The sequence below is a fragment of the Rhinatrema bivittatum genome, chromosome 3 (genome assembly GCF_901001135.1).
Source record: "Rhinatrema bivittatum chromosome 3, aRhiBiv1.1, whole genome shotgun sequence".
Classification (NCBI taxonomy): Eukaryota; Metazoa; Chordata; class Amphibia; order Gymnophiona; family Rhinatrematidae; genus Rhinatrema; species Rhinatrema bivittatum.
Genome location: NC_042617.1, coordinates 189,011,144 through 189,036,314, shown reverse-complemented (window position 1 = coordinate 189,036,314; position 25,171 = coordinate 189,011,144). Strand labels below are relative to the sequence as shown.

The 25,171-nt window shown below is 43.0% G+C and overlaps 1 protein-coding gene across 2 annotated transcripts in view; it reads left to right on the top strand.

Annotated features, from left to right (window-relative positions):
* Positions 1-25,171, top strand: part of SHPRH (SNF2 histone linker PHD RING helicase) — a 425,259-nt gene that overhangs the window by 249,724 nt on the left and 150,364 nt on the right. For both annotated transcript variants that reach the window (XM_029594036.1, XM_029594035.1), the window contains one exon: positions 17,836-17,943. In XM_029594036.1, coding sequence (XP_029449896.1) covers positions 17,836-17,943 — 108 coding nt within the window. The remainder of the gene's footprint in view (positions 1-17,835; positions 17,944-25,171) is intronic.

Here is a 25,171-nt window from a genome sequence, read left to right as displayed (position 1 = left end):
TAAATAAATAAATAAATAAAATGTATTTGAAAGGATAATTCAAAACAAATGTGGCCCCCATCTGTAAGACATGAGGTCTCATGTTCAAAAATTGCCACCTTCTCTTTTGAGTACACATGCACATCTGGAAATATACTCCCTTTAGAACTGAAGATACCAACATCTTTGTATCAGGAGGAAAAGTTTAAAAAAACAGTCTTTATCAGGCTCTAATTCAAACTTAACAATCAATATAGCATATTCAAGCACTTCCAAATCTTCCTGTTTCAGAACCTTAGATACATCTAAAAAATCAAGATATAATTGAGGAGCCATAGTTATAGCTCCTGAACTAACATGATAAGAAACATAATAGGTCTTTGAAATGGGAGGACAAGCATTTTCTGGAATTTTAAATACCTCTGTGAAATAACATTTTAAATGAACCAATGGAGGAAAAGATGTCAAATTCGGAAAGTTCAAGAAACGTAAAGTTTGATTTCTTAGCTCATTTTCTAAACGTTCCATCTTAGAATGCAGAATCAAATTATCCTTTATCAATGAAACATCCATTTCTTGAATTTTTCCAATATTAGTCTTCATCACAGATATAAACCCAACAGATCAGATTCCATCTTAGAAAATTTTGTTAGTATGTCCCAAATCTGTGAAGATAGAGCCTGTATTTGGCCTGAAAGAGATCTCTCCTTCGGGCTGATTCAGTAAAGTCCGCGGGAGAGCGGACGAATGCCCGCTCTCCCGGCGCACGCACAGGCCACTTGCCTGTGCATGCAATTCTATATTTAAATTAGGTGGTGCGGTAGAAACAGGCAAAAGGCGGTGCGTCCTTAGCGCCTCCTTTTGAACCGGAGCGGCGGCTGTCAGCGGGTTTGACAGCCGACGCTCAATTTTGCTGGCTTCGGTTCTCGAGCCCGCTGACAGCCACGGGCTTGGAAACCGGATGCCAGCAAAATTGAGCGTCCGGTTTTCGGCCCGACAGCCGCTGGCCCATTTAAAAATTTTTTTTTTTTTTACTTTTTTTATCCTTCGGGACCTCTGACTTAATATCGCCATGATATGTATACTATACAGGAACCCCGGTATATAAATTCTTTAAATAAATAAATAAATAAATAAATAAATATTAAGTCGGAGGGTGCACAGAAAAGCAGTTTTTACTGCTTTTCTGTGCACTTTCTCGGTGCCGGCAGAAACTAGCGCCTACCTTTGGGTAGGCGCTAATTTCTTAAAGTAAAATGTGCGGCTTGGCTGCACATTTTACTTTCTGTATCGCGCAGGCATACCTAATAGGGCCATCAACATGCATTTGCATGTTGAGGGCGCTAGTAGGTGCCGCGGGTTGGACGCGCGTTTTCCGCCCCTTACTGAATAAGGGGTAAGGGAAAACGCGCATCCAAGGGCAGGTTAACTGTACTGTATCGGCCTGCTTGTTAATTATTGCCTGGGATAAACTCTCAAGTGTCATAGGCATCTTACCACAATTTTAATTCTCAGAGTTTGGCTCCACACCTCACCTGAAGAGGATCTCTGAATCCCCTCTTAGTTGACTAGTCTCCCGAAGAAACTCCCATTTCTGCTGAGAATGAAAATGTATGGCAGCTCCAGCAGGCTCCTGCCCTGCCAGCTCAAGACATATGATGTCATCAAACCATGCCTCAGTCGAGTTGCCACCGAAGCTCCTCTCTGGGATCAGGACTGCAGGAAATAATCACATCGCTGGGCTAGAAAAGATCTCAAGTTCCAGAGCCTCTGATGCACTTCCATTGAAACAACCAACACCAGAAACTCCAAGGACTGTGCTCCAGAGTCCATCGGCTGCTCAAGCCTAGCAACGTGAGGGCCATCGAGCTAGGAATAGATGTTGCAATCGCAAGGTAGATGTGTGGCTTCTCTTTGTGCTTCACCATCCCAATAACCCATGGAACCAACTCACAGCTCTGTTTTTGTGTTGTCTGCCATTCTGGGCATGCCCCGAGGATCCGACTCAAACCATTTTAACTGTAGTGCCTTCAATACCAATATTTCTTAAGCATTGAATCAGAAGTCTGGTGATGGACTGTGTCAAAGGTGTCAGAAAGATCTAATAGAGCTAGAATAGTCTCCTCTTTGGTCTGCATTGAGATAAATACTATTGGTGATGGACACTAGGATTGATTCAGTTCCATTATCTTTCCTGAAGCCGGATTGATTAGGATGCAGGATATTGTTCTCCTCAAAGTAGTTAAGTTGGAAGCAAACCACTTTTTCTACTAGTTTGGAGGAGAATTGAGATTGGATGGTAATAGTCTATTATATATGGATCAGAGCCTAGTTTCTTGAGGATAGGTTTTTAGTGAGTTTGTCAGGGAGCCTTGAGAATAAGATGGCATTGTTTATGGAGGATAGCCATGTGCTAAAGTTCTGTTTCAGGTTGCAGATGAATTTGGGGGGATTTGAGTCTAAAGGGGTTATAGATGAACTGATTCTTTGGAGGATATCTTCTGTCCCTTGGGGAGTGATAGCTCTGAAGTCAGACAGTGGACTACTAATTAGTGGGGGTTGAGTTGATCCTGCCAGTGGTGGAGTGTTACGGTTCTGGCCGCAAGCGCCGCGACCAGACCCTTACCTCCGTGTTCCTGGACCTGTTCCCGCTTCTGTTTGCCTAGTTCACGACCTGGTCAGCGGCGTCCCCGCGAGGGCCGAGCCGCCAGGAAGCCTCCCATGGATGCCCTGCCTCTAGGCGCGCACGCGCACCACTTGGACGCTTTTCTAGGCCGTTTCCCGCCAGTGGTGACTCCACCCAGTTCCTGACGTCAGACGCCGCGGCCTTGATAAGCCAGCGCGGACACTCAGTCTTCGCCTTGCAACGGGCTACCAACCGGTTCCCTGTTGCTCTGTGCCCCGGAGTGAGCTGCCTTTGGAACTCGCTTCGTTCCTGCTTGCCTGCTACAGTTCCTGCCTGGTTCCAGTACCCGAGTCTTGCTACAGTTCCTGCCTGGTTCCAGTACCCGAGTCTTGCTACAGTTCCTGCCTGGTTCCAGTACCCGAGTCTTGCCACAGTTCCTGCCTGGTTCCAGTATTCGAGTCTTGCTACAGTTCCTGTCTACTGTTCTAGTCTGATTCCCGTTCTCAGTCCTGCTCCAGGCTGATGGCCTGCCTGCTCCAGTCTCAAGATCATCAACTCGCCTAAGTCCCAGCAGCCGGGCTCCTATGGGCTCCTCCCGGGGGGGCTTTGGCTTCCAAGGGTGAAGCCTCACCTTAGTCCCAGCGGTTGGGCTCCTACGGGCTCCTCCCAGGGGAGCACCAGCTTCCAGGGTGAAGAGCACCTCTACGTCCTGCCTGAACATCTGCCTCCCGGCCTGCGGTGCACCAGAGACATTGAATACCTTTCCCAGTCTCTTGCAGGTCGGCCCAAGGGTCCACTAAATTGAGACTCCATAACAGAAGTTAGAGTATTTAATTAGGTGTGGTGGAGAGAGGCACATCAGAGCAGGAACTTATCATTTGAATTTTATCCAAGAAGAATTCCATAATCTGCTGTGTGGTGCTCTGTAGAGTTAGCGGATATTTCGGATTCTGTGTTGGAGAGTTTTCTCATTAGTTCAAAAAGTTTACCCAGATGGTTTTCAGATAATTGTAGTTGTTTCAAAAAATATATATATATGATTTTTTTTTTTTTTTTGGGGGGGGGGGGGCGCCAAATGACCACTTTATATTTTTTTTTAGTGTTCCTTGCAGATGCACAGATTGTCATCTATTTTGTGTGCCTGCCATCTTATTCAAGTTGATGGAATTGTTGTTTAAGGAAAAGGCAACCCTCATAGACCCATGGGGAGTTTCTAGGGGATCTGGTGGGGTTTGGCTTGAGAGGAGCTAGGGTAGGGCTTCCCAGACCAGTACTGGGGACCCCACAGCCAGTCAGGTTTTCAAGAAATTATAATGAATACACATGAGATAAATGTGCATATCATGGAGATTTAGCATATGCTAATTTATCTCATACATATTCATTGTGGATATTCTGAAATCCAGCTGGCTGTGGGGTCACCAGAACAGGTTTGGGAAGCTGTGAGCTAGGGTATTGATTAGCTGAAGTCATTATATTATTCCATTGTTGGATAAGGAGTTCAGGCGATTCTGAGGTAGTTATAAAATATCTCTTTAATATACCAGTGAATACATTTTCACGTATAATGTCGGACAGGATACTGATGAAGAGAAGGGGGGCAGATGGGCATGAAATAAGAATGAGATGGTGGCCTGGACTAGGTAGTGGTCTGACCAGGAGATTGGATCTATTGATATTATGTTATGATCTAGATTAATGTTTGTGGAATGAAAAATTAGGTCAAGATAGTGGCCATGTTGTGCATGGGCACCTTAATTAGCTGAGTGAAGCCAAGATCCTCCATATTACCTCGAAAGATAGCTGCTTTACTTCTGAAAGGGATTTCCACATGGTAGCTGAAATTTCCTAACACTACAGGTTTGTGGAAAGTAGTAGCTATGTCACTCAGGAATTCATAGAGCTTCAAAAAAGGAGTCAGAGTGATTATCTGGTGGACAGTAGATAAGGGCAAGATTAGGTCGTTCATTGCCTTGGAATTTCAGTGTTGGAATCTGTGGGAGGGAGTGCTCCCGATTCCGGGGAGATGTGTGCCCTTGGACCACAACACGACTGCAGAGAGGAGCTCCATGGAAGTGCCGCGGCAGGCAAGATATGTTCAAGCATGGAAGGAGCAGATTGACCACTGCCCTAACCGCCGTCGAACCTGCACACACCGGTAGAGACCTAGCAATGCAATGTTGGTCTCTGGGGTAGCCCTCCGGCCACTTGATAGCCCTCCGGCCACTCAATAGCCTTTCAGACCTGCCACTAGGGAGCGGCAGATGCGGCAGGACGGACAGAGGTCGAGGACAGTTGATGGTACTGGAACTAGGAACAAGACGGGACCTCGGACTTGGACTAGGCTTGAAGACTTGAATAAGGTGAGGATACTTGGAACTTGGAGCTTGGAACTCAGATGAGACAAGGACACTTGGAACTTGGAACTTAGAACTCAGACATAAGATGCTCAGATGTGGAAGGAAATCAGACGTAAACTGAGGAGAGGATTCCAGTTACTCAGACGAGGACTTGGAACTTGGAAGGACTCACACGAAGACTTGGAACTTGGAAGGACTCACATGAAGAATTGGAACTTGGAAAGGCTTCAGACAAGAGCTTGGAACTCGGATGGGACGAGACAAGGATTCTTGGAACTTGGACGAGACCACTTGGAACTTGGAAGGATTGAGGACAAGGACTCAGGATACTCAGAGACTTAGACAGACACTGCCCCTCAGGGTGCGCTACATAGCCAACATGGGCTGGTCGCGGACCAACCTGTCCCATGGCCGTCCTACACAACCTGAAGAGGCTGGTCACAAACCATGCGAAAAGCAGAACAAGCACAAGACTGAGGCTCAGGACGACGGAGGAATCCGGGCAGTGCTCGAAGACAGGTCCTGCCGGAAAAGGACTCCAGCCACCGGAAACGGACACCGGATTAATACGGATTTACTCCCAGGAAAGGTCAGCTGGAGACGAGGTCCTGGGCAAACGAAGCTGAACCCGGAGCCAGGAACTGACAGTGCTTCAGGATCAAGATTGGACGAAGGACATCAAGGTCAAAACTTGGAACTCAGAGACTTGGAACATCAGGACTGGAACGTAGAACATCGGATACAAAAGGACATCAGAACGTCAGGACATCTATGGCATCTGGACATCAGGGACCTCTAGAGAAGAGGACCACAAGGACATCTGGAACATGACGGACGGGGACATCTGGAGATCTGAAGACAAGGGGACGTCTGGAGATCCGGAAACAAGGAGACGTCTGGACATCTGGAGTCAAGGAGACATCAGGACATATGGAGACATCAGGACATCTGGAGACACGGAGACATCAGGACATCTGGAGGCAAGAGGATGGGATCAGTCGAGAGACCAGGACATGGAACGAAGATCAAGACGAAGGTTCAGGAACCATGGACGAAGACAAGGAGGACCAACAAATAACAGAGTGCCTTGAAGTAGCGAAGAAGGATCATGGAGGACTCCTGGAAAGAAGAGCTGGAACTGAAGATCCAGGAGAGGTCCGACTCCATGACCAACTCCTTGTAAAGGCGAGGAGGAACTGAAGGCTGAGCCCTTCTGTAGGGCTGAAGAGGAACACCCCCGATGACATCATTAGGAGGAGTCAAGAGGACTGACCCTTTAAATCCTGAGGAGAGGCGTGGCCCTGTGCCTAAGGAGGCAGGCCCAGGGACAGCAGCCATGCTGAGAAGAGGAAGGAGCAGTCCTGAGACGTCGTGGGCGGCTCTTTCTGTGAAGAGAAACTGAAGCCGGCTCCAGGCTGCGTGAAGGGAGAACCGAAGACAGACTCCCCACGCAGGGAGGAGAAGGTGTTGGTGGCCTCTGGGCCGCGAAGAGGAGCTCCAGGGCAGCCTCCCGGTCGCAGAAGAGGAAGCTGAGGGCAGCTCCAAGCCGATGACATTTGTCTTCTTCACAAGAAGAAGACAAATGTCATCGGCCTCCGGGCTGCATGGAGGCCCACTGTGCAGGAGCGGAACGAGGGCAGTCTCCGGACTGCGGGAAGCACCGACAGCAGCCTCCTGGCCGCGAAGGCTGAAGGGCAGCGGCTTCGACCGCACAGGGATAGTGTTGGCGGCTCCGGCTGCAAGAAGAGTGAGCAGCGGCCCGCTGCAGAAGGCAGCGGCAGCGGTGGTAAGATTAGTGGCCTCCAGGCCGCGAGGGAACAGCACCAGGAAGGCTGGCAATGAAGGTAAGAGGCTTCTCGCAGCTAATCCGCGGGCAGCATTGCAACATTAAGGACAAGGCAGTCAGCTTTACCAATTTGTTTGTTAGTGATCAGATCAAGAGGAAAGTTATGACTAGAGATGATAGAAACACTTCTTCCCCAGCCCATGGGTCAAGGGGTATGAAGTATTTGATATCCTGGTATCAGAGTTGGTTGAGGGCGATTGTGTCACCCTTTCCTATCCAGGAATCAATAAGACAAAGGATATAGAGCTTGAATTCATCAATAAAGTCAAGGATGTGGCGGGATTTGGTATTTGCTGATTGAACATTTAGAAGGCCAAGTCATAGAGAAGAGGGAGCTTTCTGTTTGGGCTTGGTGCAGATTCTGAGTTGTAGAGTGACCGGAAATAACTGTTTTACATGAATTTGTTTGGGCAATTGAAGGGGTTCTTCTCCCCCAAATCACTTAGATAGGTAGAGTGGAACTGTTTGAGCACATTTTGTAGGTATTTCATAATCTATGGTTGTGATATTTTTGACCTACCCCTTCCTAGCGACATATTTTAGAAACAGTATAGGTACTTTTAGATTTTTTTTGTTTGGTTTTGTTCAAGGGACAGTGTGGTTAAAAGCCAAAGTAAGGATTTACCCTATTAAGACCATGAGATGGTTGTCCTGTTTTGGAGATGGTTTGCTAATCCAAGGCATCCCATTTAGAACTAAATCTCAGAGGAGGTTTAGAACAGGCATATTTACTGGTGGAGGGCTGGAGGCAGATGGGCAATGAGATAGGGGTAATGGTAATAATTTGCCCACAAAAGGGCACACCCTTTGGTGCGGCCCTTCAACGTCAGGTCTGCCAGTGGGAAGGCCCACTTAAAGCGGTCTCTAAAGAGGCTTTTGGCAGGGATGGTCCAAGGGAGTTGCTGGTTGTCCCTCTCTTCTTCCCTGACGATCTGGGGAGGGGGAGAGCAAGTCTGTTGGGGCAAGAGTTTGACCCCCCCCCCCCCCCCCCGCCTGTAGTGAATGCTGATGGAGTCTCCCCTTATCTCCTCTGCTGCTGTTATTCCTGGTCTGTGGTCGCATGTCTTCCAGTTGCAAAGGGGCCTTTCAATGTTGGGGGGGGGGGGGGGGGTTTCGATGATGGAGCTGGCAGTCCCTCTCTCCTGCCTTGACAATCTGGGTAGCAGCAGGGGAAGGGGACCCCAGCGAATGCCGGTGGAGGTCTCCTCTCTTCACTTATACATCTTCATCAGGTCTGGGCAAAATGAGGTTAAAATGATGTATGAAAATACAAGTAAGTTATTGGGTGTATGAACTTTTGTTCATTTTAGTGTGGACTTGATGAAGAGAATAGATCTCCTGTGATCTACTCACTGTGGGGCAGATTTTAAAAGCCCTGCGTGCATAAATCCCGCTGGATGTACTCGCGCCGAGCCTATTTTGCATAAGCTCGGTGATGCGCGCAAGCCCCGGGGCGAGTGTATGTCCCGGGGCTTGAAAAAAGGGGCGGGGAGGGGGCGGTCCGGGGCAGGGGCATGGCCAGAGGCCTCCGAAGGCCCGCTAGGCCAGGGGATTGCGCGCCAGCACTCGGCCAGCGTGCGCGCAACCTACGCCTGCCCAGAGGCAGGCGCAACTTAAATAATAAAGGTTGGGGGAGGGGTTTAGGTAGGGCTGGGAGACGGGTTAGGGGGCGTCTGCGCGCGCATGTTATAAAATCTACGCCCCCGCGTAGGTCTTAAAATCTGGCCCTATGTATTAAGTTTGTTCAATATAACGGTGTCACCTGCACTATATTTGCTGATCTTGAGTTTCTACATTATAAAGTAGTTTAATTTAGCGCCTATAATTATTTCATTCCTGTTCCAAGCACAGATTTGTAAGTTTTATGTTCTCTGCTTGGAATAGGAATGAAGTAACAAAGGTACAAATTAATGCCACTAAATTTATCACTTATACACATCTTTCCTGGGTACATCAGGATCATTTTTGTTTGTTTTGTGCCTTTCCCTTTGCTCCCCAGTGTGTGTTGTGAAAACATCCATTTGGTACCTTTCCAGTCCTCATGTTTTGCGTTTGACATCTGGCTATCATCAGAACATTGCTTATGGCCATAAAGTCTTTGCTGTGCCAAAGGAAACTGAAATAAAATAGCAGCACAGAAAGTAGACATTTGAAAATTGTGTTTCATGAGTAACAGTTGTGTCCCTGTTTTCTGTCAACATAAGAATATAAGATCATAAGATATGCCATACTGGGTCAGACCAAGGATTGATCAAGCCCAGTATCCTGTTTCCAAAATTGGCCAATCCAAGTCACAAGTACCTGGCAAATACCCAAACATTAGATAGATCACAAGCTACTATTGCTTATTAATTACTGTAATAGTAGTTTATGGATGTATCATCTAGGAACTTATCCAAACCTTTTTTAAACCCAGTTACACTAACTGCTGTTATATCATTAATCAAAACCAACTGACTCCCAAATTGTATAGTAGCATGTACAGTGATTTGCAAAAGAGTTTGACCCCCCCAGATCAGATTTATGTGGATTACAAATGACATTTACACAGATTGTTCCCGACAGTATGTTTATTGAAAACCAGTATGCTCTTAAAGTAAATTTTCAAAGTCACAGTTCATTATTTCTCTGCATTTTTTGTAAAATAAAATTAAAAACTGAAAAATGCTGCTTGCATAAGTATTCAACCCCTTCAGACTAGTACTTGGAAGAACCATCTTTTGCTGCAATAACAGCTTTAAGTCTGTTGGGGTACGTTTTTCTACCAACATTGCACACTGTTTGGGAGTGCTTTTTGCCCATTCTTCTTGGCAGATTTACTCCAAGTTGTTCAGGTTGGTTGGATGACGCTTATGGACTGCAGTTTTCAAATAGTGCCACAGATTCTCGGTTGGATTGAAATCTGGACTTTGACTTGGCCATTGTAAAACATTTACTTTTTTGTTGTTCAACCACTCCTGTGTGGCTTTGGCCTTGCGCTTGGGATCATTGTCCTGCTAAAAAATTAATTTTCTCCCAAGTTTTAGTTTTTTAGTAGACTGAAGCAGGTTACATTGGTAAACACATTTCTGGGAACATTTTGTTTCCTTCATAACCTTCAGTGAAAGAAGTAGATTTTAACAAGCTGAACACAAATATGCATTTATTATGTCTGTATCATGTACCGTTTGCCAGAAAAGTACAATATATATTAAGCATTGTTACATGTCTGTAGCGGCATAAGCTATAATGGCAATGTTGGTACCAGAAAGCAAAACTAAAAATGTTTTGCTGCAGATTTTCGTTTGTAATCACTGATGCTTCGCGGATGAGAGTCCAACAATAGTCACCCAGTATGGAGGGGTTCCACTTGCCTTGATACCGTTTCTCTATTTTGACAATGTCTTGATGAAACCTTTCACCATGTTCGTCACTCACAGCGCCAAGGCTGTCTGGGAAAAAGTCCAAGTGGGAATGAAGAAAATGTATCTTCAATGGCATGTTGCACTTCATCAATTTGTATGCCTGAAGCAGATTTTCAACCTGTTCGACATAGGGTGCTGCTTTATAGTTGCCTAAGAACATGCCATACTGGGTCAGACCAAGGGTCCATCAAGCTCAGCATCCTGTTTCCAACAGTGGCCAATCCAGGCCATAAGAACCTGGCAAGTACCCAAAAACTAAGTCTATTCCATGTTACCGTAGGTAGTAATAACAGTGGCTAATTTCTAAGTCAACTTAATTAATAGCAGGTAATGGACTTCTCCTCCAAGAACTTATCCAATCCGTTTTTAAACACAGCTATACTAACTGCACTAACCACATCCTCTGGCAACAAATTCTAGAGTTTAATTGGGCGTTGAGTGAAAAATAACTTTCTCCAATTAGTTTTAAATGTGTCACATGCTAACTTCATGGAGTGCCCCCTAGTCTTTCTATTATCCAAAAGCGTAAATAACCGATTCAGATCTACCCGTTCTAGAGCTCTCATGATTTTAAACACCTCTATCATATCCCCCCTCAGCCATCTCTTTTCCAAGCTGAAAATTCCTAACCTCTTTAGTCTTTCCTCATAGGGGAGCTGTTCCATTCCCCTTATCATTTTGGTAGCCCTTCTCTGTTCCTTCTCCATCGCAATTATATCCTTTTTGAGATGCGGCGATCAGAATTGTACACAGTATTCAAGGTGCGGTCTCACCATGGCGTAGCGATACAGAGGCATTATGACATTTTCCGTTTTATTCACCATTCCCTTTCTAATAATTCCCAACATTCTGTTTGCTTTTTTGACTGCCGCAGCACACTGAACCGACGATTTCAATGTGTTATCCACTATGACACCTAGATCTCTTTCTTGGGTTGTAGCACCTAATATGGAACCTAACATTGTGTAACTATGGCATGGGTTATTTTTCCCTATATGCATCACCTTGCACTTATCCACATTAAATTTCATCTGCCATTTTGATGCCCAATTTTCCAGTCTCACAAGGACTTCCTGCAATTTATCATAATCTGCTTGTGATTTAACTACTCTGAGCAATTTTGTATCATCTGCAAATTTGATTACCTCACTCGTCGTATTTCTTTCTAGAAAGTTACAAATGACATTCTTGAAGAATGTCCACGCAACACGTTCTGTACCTTGCAGAAGACCATCAAAGTGGCTGTCTTTCATCACAGCTTGGATCTGTGGGCAAACGAAAAACCCTTCTTTTATCTTGGCTGTTTCTCACAAACCTTACGTGATGTACAAATTTCAAAGTAATATCTGTGATTGGCATCAAAAAAATCTATGTGGAACACCAAAAAGCCTGAAGGAAACAAAAACTTTGTTTACCAGTGTTATCTTGCAGTATCTCCCTGTATGTTGCTCCATCCATCCATCCATCCTTCAATTTTAACAAGATGTCAGGTCCCCGCTAAGGAAACGTATCCCCACAACATGGGCATGATATTGAGCGCTGGCCAGTTAAGTAACTTAGCATTATATGACTTATCTAGTTGAATATCTGTGTATATCTCGCTACTTAGACATATGTGGCTGGTCTAACTTATTCAATTCAATTAAATGGATAAGTAGTAAATATTGCTACTTATCCGTTTAAGTTAACCGGATTAGTAGCATTGCCCTGATCCGCCACTGCCTGCCCTCAAAATGACCGGCTAAAAGATAGCTGGATAAGTGACTTATCTGGCTATCTAGTAGTCATTGATTTTCAGCAGACCGCTAGAGAGCTGGATAAGTCCTAATTAACCGGCTATCGAGTGTCGAACACGCTTTCAGTATTGGGCCCATGATGCTGCCACCCCCATACTTTGGTGTTGGGATGGTGTCTGCTAAGGATTGGGCAGTGTTAGGTTTGCGCCACACATAGGCCTGGATTTTAAAAGGCCTACGCATGCCGAGCCTATTTTAAAAAGGCCTGGCCACGTGCGTATGTACCACCGCTTCGAAAAAGGGGAGGGGGTGGAGATGGGGCAGTCCGGGGGGCGGGACAGGGTCAGAGGCTCCTGGCATGGCGGCCATTTGCTGTCATGCCAGGGATCGCATGCCGGCAGGCTGCCGGCGCGTGCAACCTGTGCCTGTTCGGAGGCAGGCATAAACAGGTAAGACAAAGGTCGGTGGAGGCTAGGGGGCCGGGAGGGTTAGGGGAAGGGAGGTTAGGTTAGGGGGTTGGAAAGTTCCCTCCTGAAATCGGAGCAGCCTGGGAGGGAATAGGGGAAGGCTGCGGGCGTCGGCATGTGCAAGTTGCACAATTGTGCACCTCCTTGCACATGCCGACCCCCCCCCCCCCCCATTTTATAACATGCGCGCAGGTCGCGGACATGTTATAAAATTGGGCATCCATGTGTGTGCGCCGGGTAGCACGTGTACATGGACGCCCGTGCGCACGTTTTAAAATTTACCCCATAGTGTTTTGAATTTTGGCCAAAAAGCTTCCTTTTTGTCTCATCTGATTACAAAACCTTTTCCCACATTTTAGCTGGTTCACTCTGATGCTTTCTGGCAAATTCCAGATGTGCTTTGATGTGGTTTTTCTTCAGTAACGCTTCTTTCTAGCCACCCTCCCATGCAGGCCGGTTGTATGCAGAGCTCTTGTTATGGTTGACTGGTGCACCTCCACTCCAGTCTCAGCCACTGAACTTTGTAGCTGCTTCAAAGTGATTGTTGGCCTATCTGTGGCTTCCTTCACAAGTTTTCTCCTTGCTCTGATGCTGAGTTTTGAAGGACAGCCCTGTCTACACAATGTCTTGGAGGTATGATGCTGCTTCCATTTCCTCACAATTGATCCAACAGTGCTCATTGGGATATCCAAGTATTTGGATATTATTTTGTAACCTTTTCCAATCTTGTGCATGTCTATAACTTTATCGTTAATTTCCTTAGAATGCACTTTGATCATCTTTTTCACAGCTTTCCTTCAGATTCACAGACTGGCCAATGGTACTGGAATTAGGGAAGTGTTTTATCCAGAAAAGCTGACCTTTTTTAATGATTCACAGGTAGATACCACTTGTAAGCCAATTTTTAGGGCAATATCTTTCATCTGTGTAAACTTAGAGCTTCCACAGCACAAGGGTTGAATTCTTATGCAAGCTGCATTTTTCAGTTTTTTATTTTATTTTACAATAAATGGAGAGAAATAATGAAGTCTGACTTTGAAATTTACTTAAAAGCATGCTGGTTTGCAATAAACATACTGTCTGGAACAATCTATGTGTCATTTGTAATCCACACAAATCTGCTGACTTTTTTTTAGGGGGTCAAATATTTTTGCAAGCCACTGTATAAAATTTTGTACAACATGGATTCTCTTACATTACAGAAATGGATTTGGTAAACATACAAGGTTTTAGTGGTGCACACCTAATGTGCCAAGGAAAGATATTTTTAAGAAGTGATAAATATATATAGAAAGTCTTATGCTATTGCTTTTAAAATTATGTGTGTAATATGTCAACATGGTGAAACGAAAGGCTTGATTATGCTTCATCTCACTAACAGTATACTTGTAACAAAATGTATGTGACACTGAAATCTTTGGGCTTCCTGGTTAGTCACATTATGACTTCAGTCACACATACTCCCTTGTGTAGTTCCACTCTATTTTAACTATACACTTTGTTACTATACAGTGGAAAAGCATAGAACATAAAGCTTGGGAAATGTGATCTTTTCATAATTGATGTAATCAGAATAAATAAGCTGGCTTTGCTATGATATCAGCTGCAAAAATAACATATTCAGAGTTTCATTTTCTGGGAAATGACTGAGTATGTAGATAGAGTAGTGTATGACTAGGTCAGTAATTTGAGCAGATAGTGTCAAAATGAGCCCTTTGGATACTATAGAATTCCAACTTATATCTGCTCAGTTTACTGGCCTAGTCATACACTACTCTACACACTATTATTTCTCAGGAGGTAGAGAAAATGAGCTCTAAATATGTTATTTTTGCAGCTGGTAACATCAGAAACTATCAAAACCTCACTCTGAGTGTCTAACTTCGGTATTTTAAATCACAAGTCTTCAAAATTTTAGGCACCTTTAAAGTGTACAAGGCCAGGGCTGGGTAGTGACGTTAGGCGTTTAGTGATGATGTCCAGCATGGGGCACCTAAATAAGGCACCTTAATTTAGGTGAGTTAATGCTTCCCCTAAGTTTAGGAACCTATATTCAAACATTTAAGGTGCCTGAATATAAGTGCGTAATAAATAAGGCTCCTAATTAAGGTGCCTTAAAGCAGGCACTGAGCCTTCTGAATATCAGGCTCTAAAAGCCTCCATCAAGAAAAAATCCGGGCCTCTTGCATTTACATACAAGTATGCACTAAATCAACTTATCTGTATTTATAAGCATGGTGATCCTATTCTGCAATCTGATGTTTCTGCCTGGGTTGAAAGACTGAGTAATGTTTTTAATTTTATAATGGCAATTAAATCTAATCCGTACAATCAGAGGAATAAGCTAATAAATATCTAACAATTCAATTCCTCTTGCTACTATCATATACTATCACTTTCTACAGAGATCACCAAATATATGACAAAATATTAAAGGTCCTTCTTACATATGGGCTATCTTACTCACTGACTATTTCAAATGCTAACTTTGCTCGTAGTCACACCTGAATTATAATCATTAGTCCATGATTTTTTAAGTTCAGAGTATTCAATATTATTTCAAGTCACTCTTTTATTTTTTTGTAAACTTGCAAATAAAAATGCATTCAACTTAGTTTCATGGAAGTTTCCTGACCTGGTCCGTGTTTCAAACCTGCCAAATTCCCGCATCAGGTGGCGTGCACATTATCCATTCACTCTATGATGACAGCGTTCTGTGAATTAGTGAACAGGCACAGATGTTGTTTTGAAATCCATATGATCTATACTCCTCGAATCATTTCTTTCCACATAGAGTTCAATAATAGGCTGTGCAACCTTATTACAGCATAATAGATGTCAAATGATTCTAGGTAAAAAAAAATCTTTTAAATATCCAGCATGTCTGATAATCCTGAAAAAAATGCAGCATTCATTTTCATCATGAAATTAATGAATACTATTCCATTTCTATATTCAAGCCTAATGCTTGCATTGTATATGGCATGTAAATCCCAAAGTGTTCTTGCTCATTAAGTACAGCTTCGTGATCACTTCCTCACCAAGATGATCAGATCCACTCGATCACTAACCTTCGTAATTCTGTGAATTCTATCAGTATTAATTTTTCTGGTAGACAAACATCTACAATGTTCATTTATCCATACTTTTGCTGACCTCTTTGTGAGTCCCATGTTTATTAACCTACCCCTGTAGGTAAATATAATATATAGTATAATATAATATGATATAGTATAATCAGTATGATTAGGAGTTACCAAACAGGAGAAAGATCTAGGCATCATAGTTCACAATACATTGAAATCATCAACTCAGTGTGTTACAGCATTCAAAAAAGCAAACAGAATGTTAGGAATTATTAGGAAAGGAATGGTGAATAAATCAGAGAATGACATATACCTCTGTATCGTTCCATGGTGAGACCACACCTTGAGTACTGTGTATTGTTCTGGTCACCATATCTCACAAAAGATATCGTTCACTAGAAAAGGTACAGAGAAGGGAGACCAAAATGATGAATGGCTCCCCTAAGAGGAAAGGCTAAAGAGATTAGAGTGTTTCAGCTTAGATAGGAGATAGCTGAGGGGAGATATGATAGAGGTCTATAAAATCATGAGAGGTCTAGATAATACAAGGACTAAGGGGGCACTCCATATAGTTAGCAGGTAGCACATTTAAAGCAAATTGGAGAAAATTATTTTTTACTCAAGTACCAATTAAGCTCTAGAATTCATTACCAGAGGATGTAGTAAAGGCACGCAGCATAGCTGGGTTTAGAAAAGGTTTCCATCTCGTTCTGATACATCAGTCCAGCCATGACAAGCAATTTATTTCCACCTACCAACAGACAGAGGCAGATAACACAGTTTTCTGCTGTGACATCACAGCCACTACTTAGGAGGTGGTGTTATCAGCTGGAATCCAGTATTTTCTGCCTCTAGCAGATGGTAGGACTGAACTGGTGTAGCAGCTCAATGGTGGATTTGAGGTTAGGCCCCTGGTCACAGCCAGAAGTGTGAGTCCTTGATCTACTCCCAAACCCTGAAAGGGGGTTCCTGGTCGAGCTTTGTCGTGCTGCATAATGTATTAAAAAGAAAAACAGAGAGAAGGATATCAGGGAGGTTATTCCCTGCCTTCTCCTCCTGAAAGAAGTTTTCCCTGCTCCTGTCCCTGTAGTGACTCTTGCCGCATCTCCATCACTGATCCATCCACCCCCCTTTCCCCCTCCATCTCTGGGCCATATTAAAAGAAAAATTAAAGCATTCAGAGAAATGCCTTGTTTTCTTTACACAAAGGGAAAAATATTAAGGAATATATTACCAGGGTGGCATTGCGAAAACAGACTGATGATGAACCGCAATCAAGAGGACATTTCCTGTGTGGCTCATGTACACGTTGTACCCAGGCCGTAACCGGATATGTGTGGGTATTTCCACATAGTGGGCGTTCTATAAATTTAAAAGATTATATTGACTGTATTACATCATGGGTAGTCTGTGCTATAATATCTCCCTGTAGGTTAATATACGTGGGCCATGCGAGGAAGTCAGTTAAAGCATGGCTAAATGAACTTCATACCTGTTTATATACAAGAAAAATTAACGCACAGATGGTACAGCATTGTATTGACAATGAACATGCATTCACAGAATTGTGATGGTTAGTGATTAAGTAGGTCCAATCATCTTGGCGAGGAAGCAATCGCAAAGCTGTACTTAATGAGCTGGAACAATTAGGGATTTATATACTGAATACAGTGCAACCATTAGGTTTGAATTTAGAAATAGTGTGGTGTTCATTAATTTAATGATGAAAATGAGCGCTGCATTTTTTTTTTTCAAGATTATCAGACATGCTTGATATTTAATAGATATTTCAAAGCCTATAAACATCTGCTATCTATTATACTGTAATAAGATTATGCAGCCTATTATTGAACACTTCGTGGAAAACAATGATTGGAGGAGTGTGAATCATTTGGATTTCGAAATCTCTGCCTCTTCCTTAACTTCATAGGCAAGCTATCAGCATAGAGTGAAGAGATAAATATACAGTCCTCCTGATACAGGAATTTGGCAGTTTCAAAACATGGACCATGTCAGGAGCTTCCATGAATGCTAAGTTGGATGCATTTTTATTTTCAAGTTTACAACAAATAAAAAAAAGTGACTTGAAATAGTATTGAATACTCTGAATTTAAAAAACCATAGACTAATGATTATAATTCGGGTGTGAACTATGAGCAAAGTTAGCACTCGAAGTAGTCATTGAGTGTGATAGCCCATATGTATGAAGGTCCTTTAATGTTCTGCAGTGATTTTTGGTGGTCTCTGTAGAGAGTGACAATGTATGATAGTAACACGAGGAATCGAGTGGTTAGATATCTAATTTTATAATACTATTTTGTCTGCATTTAGGCTCAGCAACTTCAGCAGCATTATATGAGTAAATCAAATGCAGAGGTTTCAGAAGCACATCAAGCCTTACAGCCAGTGGTACAGAACATTCGTGAACTGCTGAGAAAGGCAAGTTTCCACTGAACTTTTTACATACTGTTTGTTCTTAAGCTTTTGTTTGTTTGTTGATGCTCAGTTAGAATGCTGAATTACAATTCTAAAAATGTTTTAATGGGAGATGTTTCCTTTATGTAAATAGTATTTCATTTAAAGGTTTTATGCTCCCATTTTTTGTTTCAAGTTTGCCACTTTATTCTGCTGCTCAACAAATTATCTCTGAATGTGTTTTGTCAAATTATCTTCATGTATTTATTTATTTATTTGTTTGTTTGTTTGTTTAACACTTATATACCGCAAATCATAATTTCTAAGCAGTGAACAATAAAACATTCATAAAATCTGCTATACAAATCATTAATATAAAAGAAAACAAATTGACCAATCAGTACATCAATATATCAAAAGATACCTTCTGAATTAAAATATTAACCCATCACCCAACATACTCATCAATCTCACTACATTTCTTTTCCACTAAAATCAACTTTGGGTAATATTAAGTTATCTGCTGTTCAAAATGCCCCTTATCGTTTATTTATTAATTAACATCAGAGACCCTAATTAGTTCCTTGAAAGAGTAGTTTAAATATAATACTTCCTCAAACTCTTTCACACATCATTCAGGAAAGTCTTCTATAAGGCCTACCCTGGCTTTCTATGCTGTTTACGGCAGAGATAAACCTGAGAATTTTGCAGATGCATGCTGGATATACTATGAATGCCAATTTTGAATGTCAATGGTTGGATTGAACGATCCATTGCTAGAATGTCTCCAGTTGATACAAAACCACACACAAGAAACCATGTTCAAATCCTATTATCTTCATCTATTAATATCATTTATTTATTTATTTATTTGTAATTTTTATATACCAATCTTCTTGCATGAAAACATGCAAATCAGGCCGGTTTACAGTGAAACTGAATAAGCAGGAAATCTAATTCCTTAGTCTGATACATTGAACATTTAACAACAAAAACAATTTTTAACAGAGCAAAAAGGCTAAACAACTTAATAATAATTAATTAAAAATCATGATTTCAGTAACCTATAATTGGCATCATGCAAACTGATAGTCTGCTAAAAAACTTGTTTACCTCATATCTAACCATATACAAGTTTGATATAATCTCTATTATCGCTTCTTGTAGAAAAATTATATCTTATAGTAAACTTTTTATATTTTCATATGCACTTAAAAATTAGCAGTTCCATCTTATTTTTTTCTGCAGAATTGCTTTGTGCAATATGTACTTCTGAAGTGAAGTTAAATACTGCACGAGTCCTCTTTGTACTCAGATAACTAGGCAGCAAATTCATCAGAAACTTCAACAAGCCCTTCCAAACTAAATGCAGATGTTTTGATGTTAATGTCTAACTAGCATGCTGTGCCCACCTGACACTGCACTGTTTCAGCTTGTCTAATACCTGCTTCAAAGATAATATTTTAATATCTAAAACATCCATAAAACACAATAATTCCATTATTATCAAAAAACTTAATAAGATGATGATAAATAGGCAAGATCTTATTTTATTGAACTTCAAACAGTACTACCATCTCACAGATTCATTCAAAATGGCTGCCTCACAACCACATCAACTCCTTGACATTTAAACTTGCTTGCAACCAATCATTGTTCTTCTTAGATACGAATAAGCAAGCATTTTATTTTAATGAAATGCTCTCAACTGCTTACCAGCAATCATTATTCTTATTACATATGAATGAACGATCATTATAATTTAATAGAATGCTGCCAAGTCTATTTCTTTATTAAGACTCCACAATGCTACTGTGTTCCACTTAAAAATAAACTTCTCTTCTCCTAGGACAAGTAGGATGAGGTGACATCAATAGATGGAGCCTGGTATGGAAAACTTTTGTCAGTTTCTAGAAGCTTTGACTTGCACACTCAGCATGCCCAGCATGCCACTATCCACGTGTCCACACAGGGTCCCCCTTCAGTCTCTCTTTTCCCGCAGTGCAGTCACCTCGCGGTTTGAGGAGCTTTGCTTCATTTTTGCCTTTTGTGCTGAAAATCAAATTTTTCCCCATTCCATCTTCGGGTCCCCCCTTCACGGTCGGTGCCTCCTCGGCATGGTAGGTTCAAAAATCTTTTTCCCTGCTTCTCCACGGTTGATTTCTGGCATCCTGCTACTCGGTGGCCACTGGGCATTGACTGTACGTCAGATATTTTTCATGGTGTCGTCTAGCTTTTGTCGGTGCCCCCAGTGCCAACGGACCATATCCATCATGGATCTACATGAGGTTTGCATCCTCTGCCTGGGGTCTTCACACAACGTCCAAGGGTGTCAGCTATGTGACCAGATGACCCCCAAGGGCCATCGTGCATGTCTTGACAAGATGGAGAAACTTTTCGGTTCCAAAAGGTCTGCTACATCTACACCTGCGTTGGAGTCATAGACACCAAGGGGTCGAGGGGAGCCTCCCGATACGCTTCCTCTCACTACTCCTCCTACTGCATCTTCGAAGGATCATGGAAACAGTGAATGTTCTTCTGTGATCTCACCGGTTTCCAGGACTTCGGAATCATCCACTTCCTCGGCGCCGGGGAAAGATCGGGCCAAGCACCGTGGGAGATCCTGCAAGCATCGACAAAAGTTGCCGTGGGATCCGGTTCTGGTTCCAGTGCTGTATGACTGCCGGACTGCCACCGAAGCAACCCCCATGCCTCGGAGGCCCCATCCTCTGACATACCCAGGTGTCCCAGGCATTCCCTATCAATGTCTGTGCCGGGCATTGTGTCTCCTCGGAGAACCGAGGAAGACCCAGTGACGCCTCATCCCCCTCCCTCAGTCCTTGCCTCACCAGACTTTCAGGAGGAGTTGGACCGCAGGGTGCAGACCGCGGTGCGCAGAGCTCTATGGAGCATCGAGCCACCCTGACCACTAGTCCCCATGCCAGTGCCGGAGCCTCCACCGTCTATTCTGGCACCTCTGCTCGAGCGTCTGGACATCCTAGGTGAACTACCGATGCAACTGGTGCCCGAGGGATCTTCAGTTCCCCAGCAGCCACTGATGCCCCCCTCGGGAGCGATCCCTAATGTCAGATCCTCTGAGGAGGAAGATGCGGCTGGTGCCGCATTTCCAAAGCCTCGGTTCCCCAAGCCTTTACTTGGGCCCTCTGGCCTCCCATGGCCCTCGGACCTCCCGATGCCAGGGGAACCGTCATTTCCTGCAGTTGCCCTCACTGCCTCCGAAGCCATCGGTGCTCAGGGCTGGAATCCCCCACAGGCCTTGCCTGCGTCACGATGGCCTTAGTGAGTAGTAATGCCCTTAAGACCCATGTGGGGATGATTCCTCAGAGTCTTTGTCCAAATACTTGGACGAGCCCCTCTCCGAGCCTTCCCCACCAGAGGAAAGGCGTCGGTCTCTCACAGAGGATCTTTTTTTTTTTTGCAGGGTTCGTCAAGGCTATCGCCGAGGCTATTCCCTTTCATCTACTGAGGAGGATGCACAACATAAGATGCTGGAAATGCTCCAGTTTGTGGATGCTCCTAAGGAAATTGTGGTGGTTCCCATCCAAGACATCTTTAAAGACCTTCCCCTTTGGGTGTGGGAGCATCCAATCTCCATATCTCCCATCAATAGGAAGGCGGATGCCACCTATTTGGTACAGCAGGTCATGGGATTTCAAAAGGAGGCACCTCCTCTACCAGTCAGTGATAGTAGAGGCCACCCTTAAAAAAGCCAGGAGCTCTCGTACCCATGTCTCTGGCCCTCTGGGGCAAGAATGTAGGGAGCTCGATGCTCTGGACAGAAAGGTCTTTAAGGGCGCTATGCTCATTGCCCGTTTTGCCACCTACCAGTTTTATATGACCCAGTACAACCAGAACCTATGGAAACGAGTCCAGGACCTCACAGAGAGCCTGCCACCGCAGCAGCAACAGGAGTCGCTCTCGGCTATTGTCCTGCAAGGTTTAGAGGCTAGCAGACATAAGGTGAGGTCCACCTATGATGTTTTTGAAACTGCGACCCAAGCAGCTTCCGTGGGCATCGGCCCCCATAGGATGGCCTGGCTCAAGGCTTCTGACCTCTGACCAGAGGTGCAGGAGAAGCTGGCTGACTTCCCCTGTACAGGTGACAACCTCTTCGAAGATAAGGTCCGGGATGTGGTGGCTCAGTTGAAGTCCCTGGCACTTTGTTTGGCACCTATTTGTCTCACCTGTTAACAGAGACAGCCTAGAGCTTGGTATTCACCCACATGTGAGGACTACCATCCTGCTTGTCCTAGGAGAAAGTGCAATTGCTTACCTGTAATAGGTGTTCTCCTAAGACAGCAGGATGTTAGTCCTCAAGAATCCCGCCCGCCTCCCCATGGAGTTGGGTTCTCCTCCGTTTTGTTGTTTTATTGTTTCCCTCGTATTTTTCTCCTTGTTACAAAACTGAAGAGGGACCTTGCGTGGACACATGGATAGTGGCATCCTGGGCATGCTCACTATGCCAGTCAAAGCTTATAGAAACTTTGACAAAGGTTTTCCATGCCAGGCTCCATCTGATGATGTCACCCACATGTAAGTACTAACATCCTGCTGCAGGGAGAACAATTGTTACAGGTAAGCAACTGCGCTTTATCTTTGCAAAAGGAACCTTTCAAAATCCCATCCTCTATTCCTTTTTTCAGGACTCTCCTAAACTGCAAACTTTTTCTTCAATTGCATGATAAGAACTCAACCAATGTGATACTAATGGTGCTTCTGTCATCTCTTAGTGGAGACAGTTTAGGTATTCCTGTATTATTATGTGTACCGCATGAGTCACCACACTATATAAATCACAGCAATTAGTGTACAAGTTGTATGTTTCCTCAACACATATGGAGGTCAATCTGTAAATATTAACGTGTTGCCTCTAAAAGATCCCGGGCTTACACTACAATGGTCACATGAAAAATGGCCTACCTGATTAGTACTTGTGCTTTTAACAGGAGTTGAATAAAATGCTGAATCAATAACATCATCCTTGATGTTCCGCAGATATTTTAATGCAAAAATTGGACTGTCTTGGAACACAGAGTGTAAATGTAAGATCTCCCAGTGTTTCCTAATACTGTATTGCACGAATAAGGAAACGCATTCTTGCTTCACAGTCTGGCTGAAATAATAAATCGTGATTAATCCAGCAGCTCCTTATATGATTAATGGATCATTTTTGTGGGATATCCTCATTCTTGAAAATGATTCATCATATCTCGAGCACATACTTTATTATCTTCTATAGAAGAGCACAGTTTATGGAATCCAAGAAATTAGCCATTAGATAGATTCTGATGTTGTTTTAATGGATGACATCTATTGAAATGTAATATAGTATGAATCATTGCATATCAAGTGGACCAGAGATCCAAGCTCAACCTCCTCCAAATCAAACAAAATTTTGCACAGCTGCTCTCTAGGGTCTCAAACAAAACTGTACTAAATTTTTCATCTGGATCTCCATTGGTTGGAGAGATAGAGGCAGTTGAATGGAGATCACCTCTGAGTACCATGCTCCACGCAACCTAAAATGGCCATTTTTTCCACGTGCTGCAGCCCAACAACACTTCTCAGGGGCCTGAAATTTTGTGGATTAGTACAACTGCTGGTGGTAAGTCCCAGTGCAAAGACTGGAATATAATGTGAGCTTGCCTCCCTTTTTATGGGCTAGCAAAGTATGTGAAAAATTTTACAAAAGAAATATAAGGCCTGCTTTGACTCCTCATTGCTCCTGACCTATATTTTGATTCAGGCCCTGACTAGACCAGTAATCATGGCCTATGGCATATACATATAAGATTTGCACTAAGAGGTTTTACAGGCAACTCGAAGCAAAGATATAATTACATAAATACACAATGTCACTTTTTATGCAAATATTTTCAAATTTTCAGGTGCAAATATCTCTACTGTGTAGTTTGTAAATCATTTATTTTTTATGTCATTTGAAAGAGCATCTTTTTTTCTACTTAAATCGCCCTGTTTCATTTTGGAGCCAATCTTGCTTTGGTCAGAATTAAGACCCCAACGATATGCTTCATTTGCATGCGTGGACACGCTATGTTAAAAAGAGGCATTTTTTGGCATCCTGCTGTGTAACACACAACTGAGCTAGAAATTTGAAATTCTATCATATTTATAGAACACAGTGTGGCGAAGCTTGTTGTGCTTACCATGCTTGTAGCTTATGATGCTTCTTGCTTCGACATATTTTTATAAATGACCTCTCAAAATGGACATTTTATTGTGCTGTGTTATTTACTGCATGTAAGCCTGAACATGAAAAAGTATCACCTTCACAAAGAACTATGGTAATGTCATGTTAGCAGTCGCAGAGATTTTGGGAACATGCCCTCCATGACACCATGTGTGCTCTTTGTGGTATCAAATTTTTCTTTCTCCGAAAGGAGGACATTGAAGCAATCAGACCTGTTCAGGTTGAGAGGTTTAGCAAAGGTCATACAGTTGCTGGTAGATGTTGAATCATGGACAAAAGAAACAAAAAGAAAAGCCAAAGCAGACCAATGACAAAATAGCCGACGGCCAGGAAACAATGGGCCTTCTGGCTTTCGATGACACATCTATTGCTTCATTAACTTTGGCAATGATGAATGCATTAGATTACGAATTGAATAAAATCAGCCAAAACATTACTGATTTGAAAGATTCTATATCGGAGATAGGCAGACGAATGGAAAATGCGGAAGCTCAAATTTCACTAGTAGAAGACACATCGTTGGAGCTAGTCAGTAAACTGGTCAAGGTGGGAAAACAGGTTTATGCACAAGAACGTAAAATAGATGATCTCAAAAATATATCTCGCTGAAAGAATTTGAGGATTTTTGGATTGCTAGACTCTTTAAATGATGATTCGCTGGGGAAGACTTTGCAGAACTGGATCCCTCAAGCTTTGCAACTGCCCACTCTGAGTGGTAATATACAAATTGAATGAGCCCACAGAGTAGGCCCCAAATCCTCTACTACCACGCATCAGAGGGTGGTCTCCGTGAGGTTCCTAAGCTATGTGCATAAACAGCTAATTTTAACAGTAGCCCGTAAACAGGACTTACTGTTATATGAGAATCACAAACTTTTACTATTTATTTATTTTATTTATTTATTTAGCACTTTTATATACCGATATTCAAGTAACAGAGTTACCAATCAAGTCGGTTTACATTCCAACAATAACCATGACATGAGAATGTCTTACAATAAACAGGATGATCGAACTTGG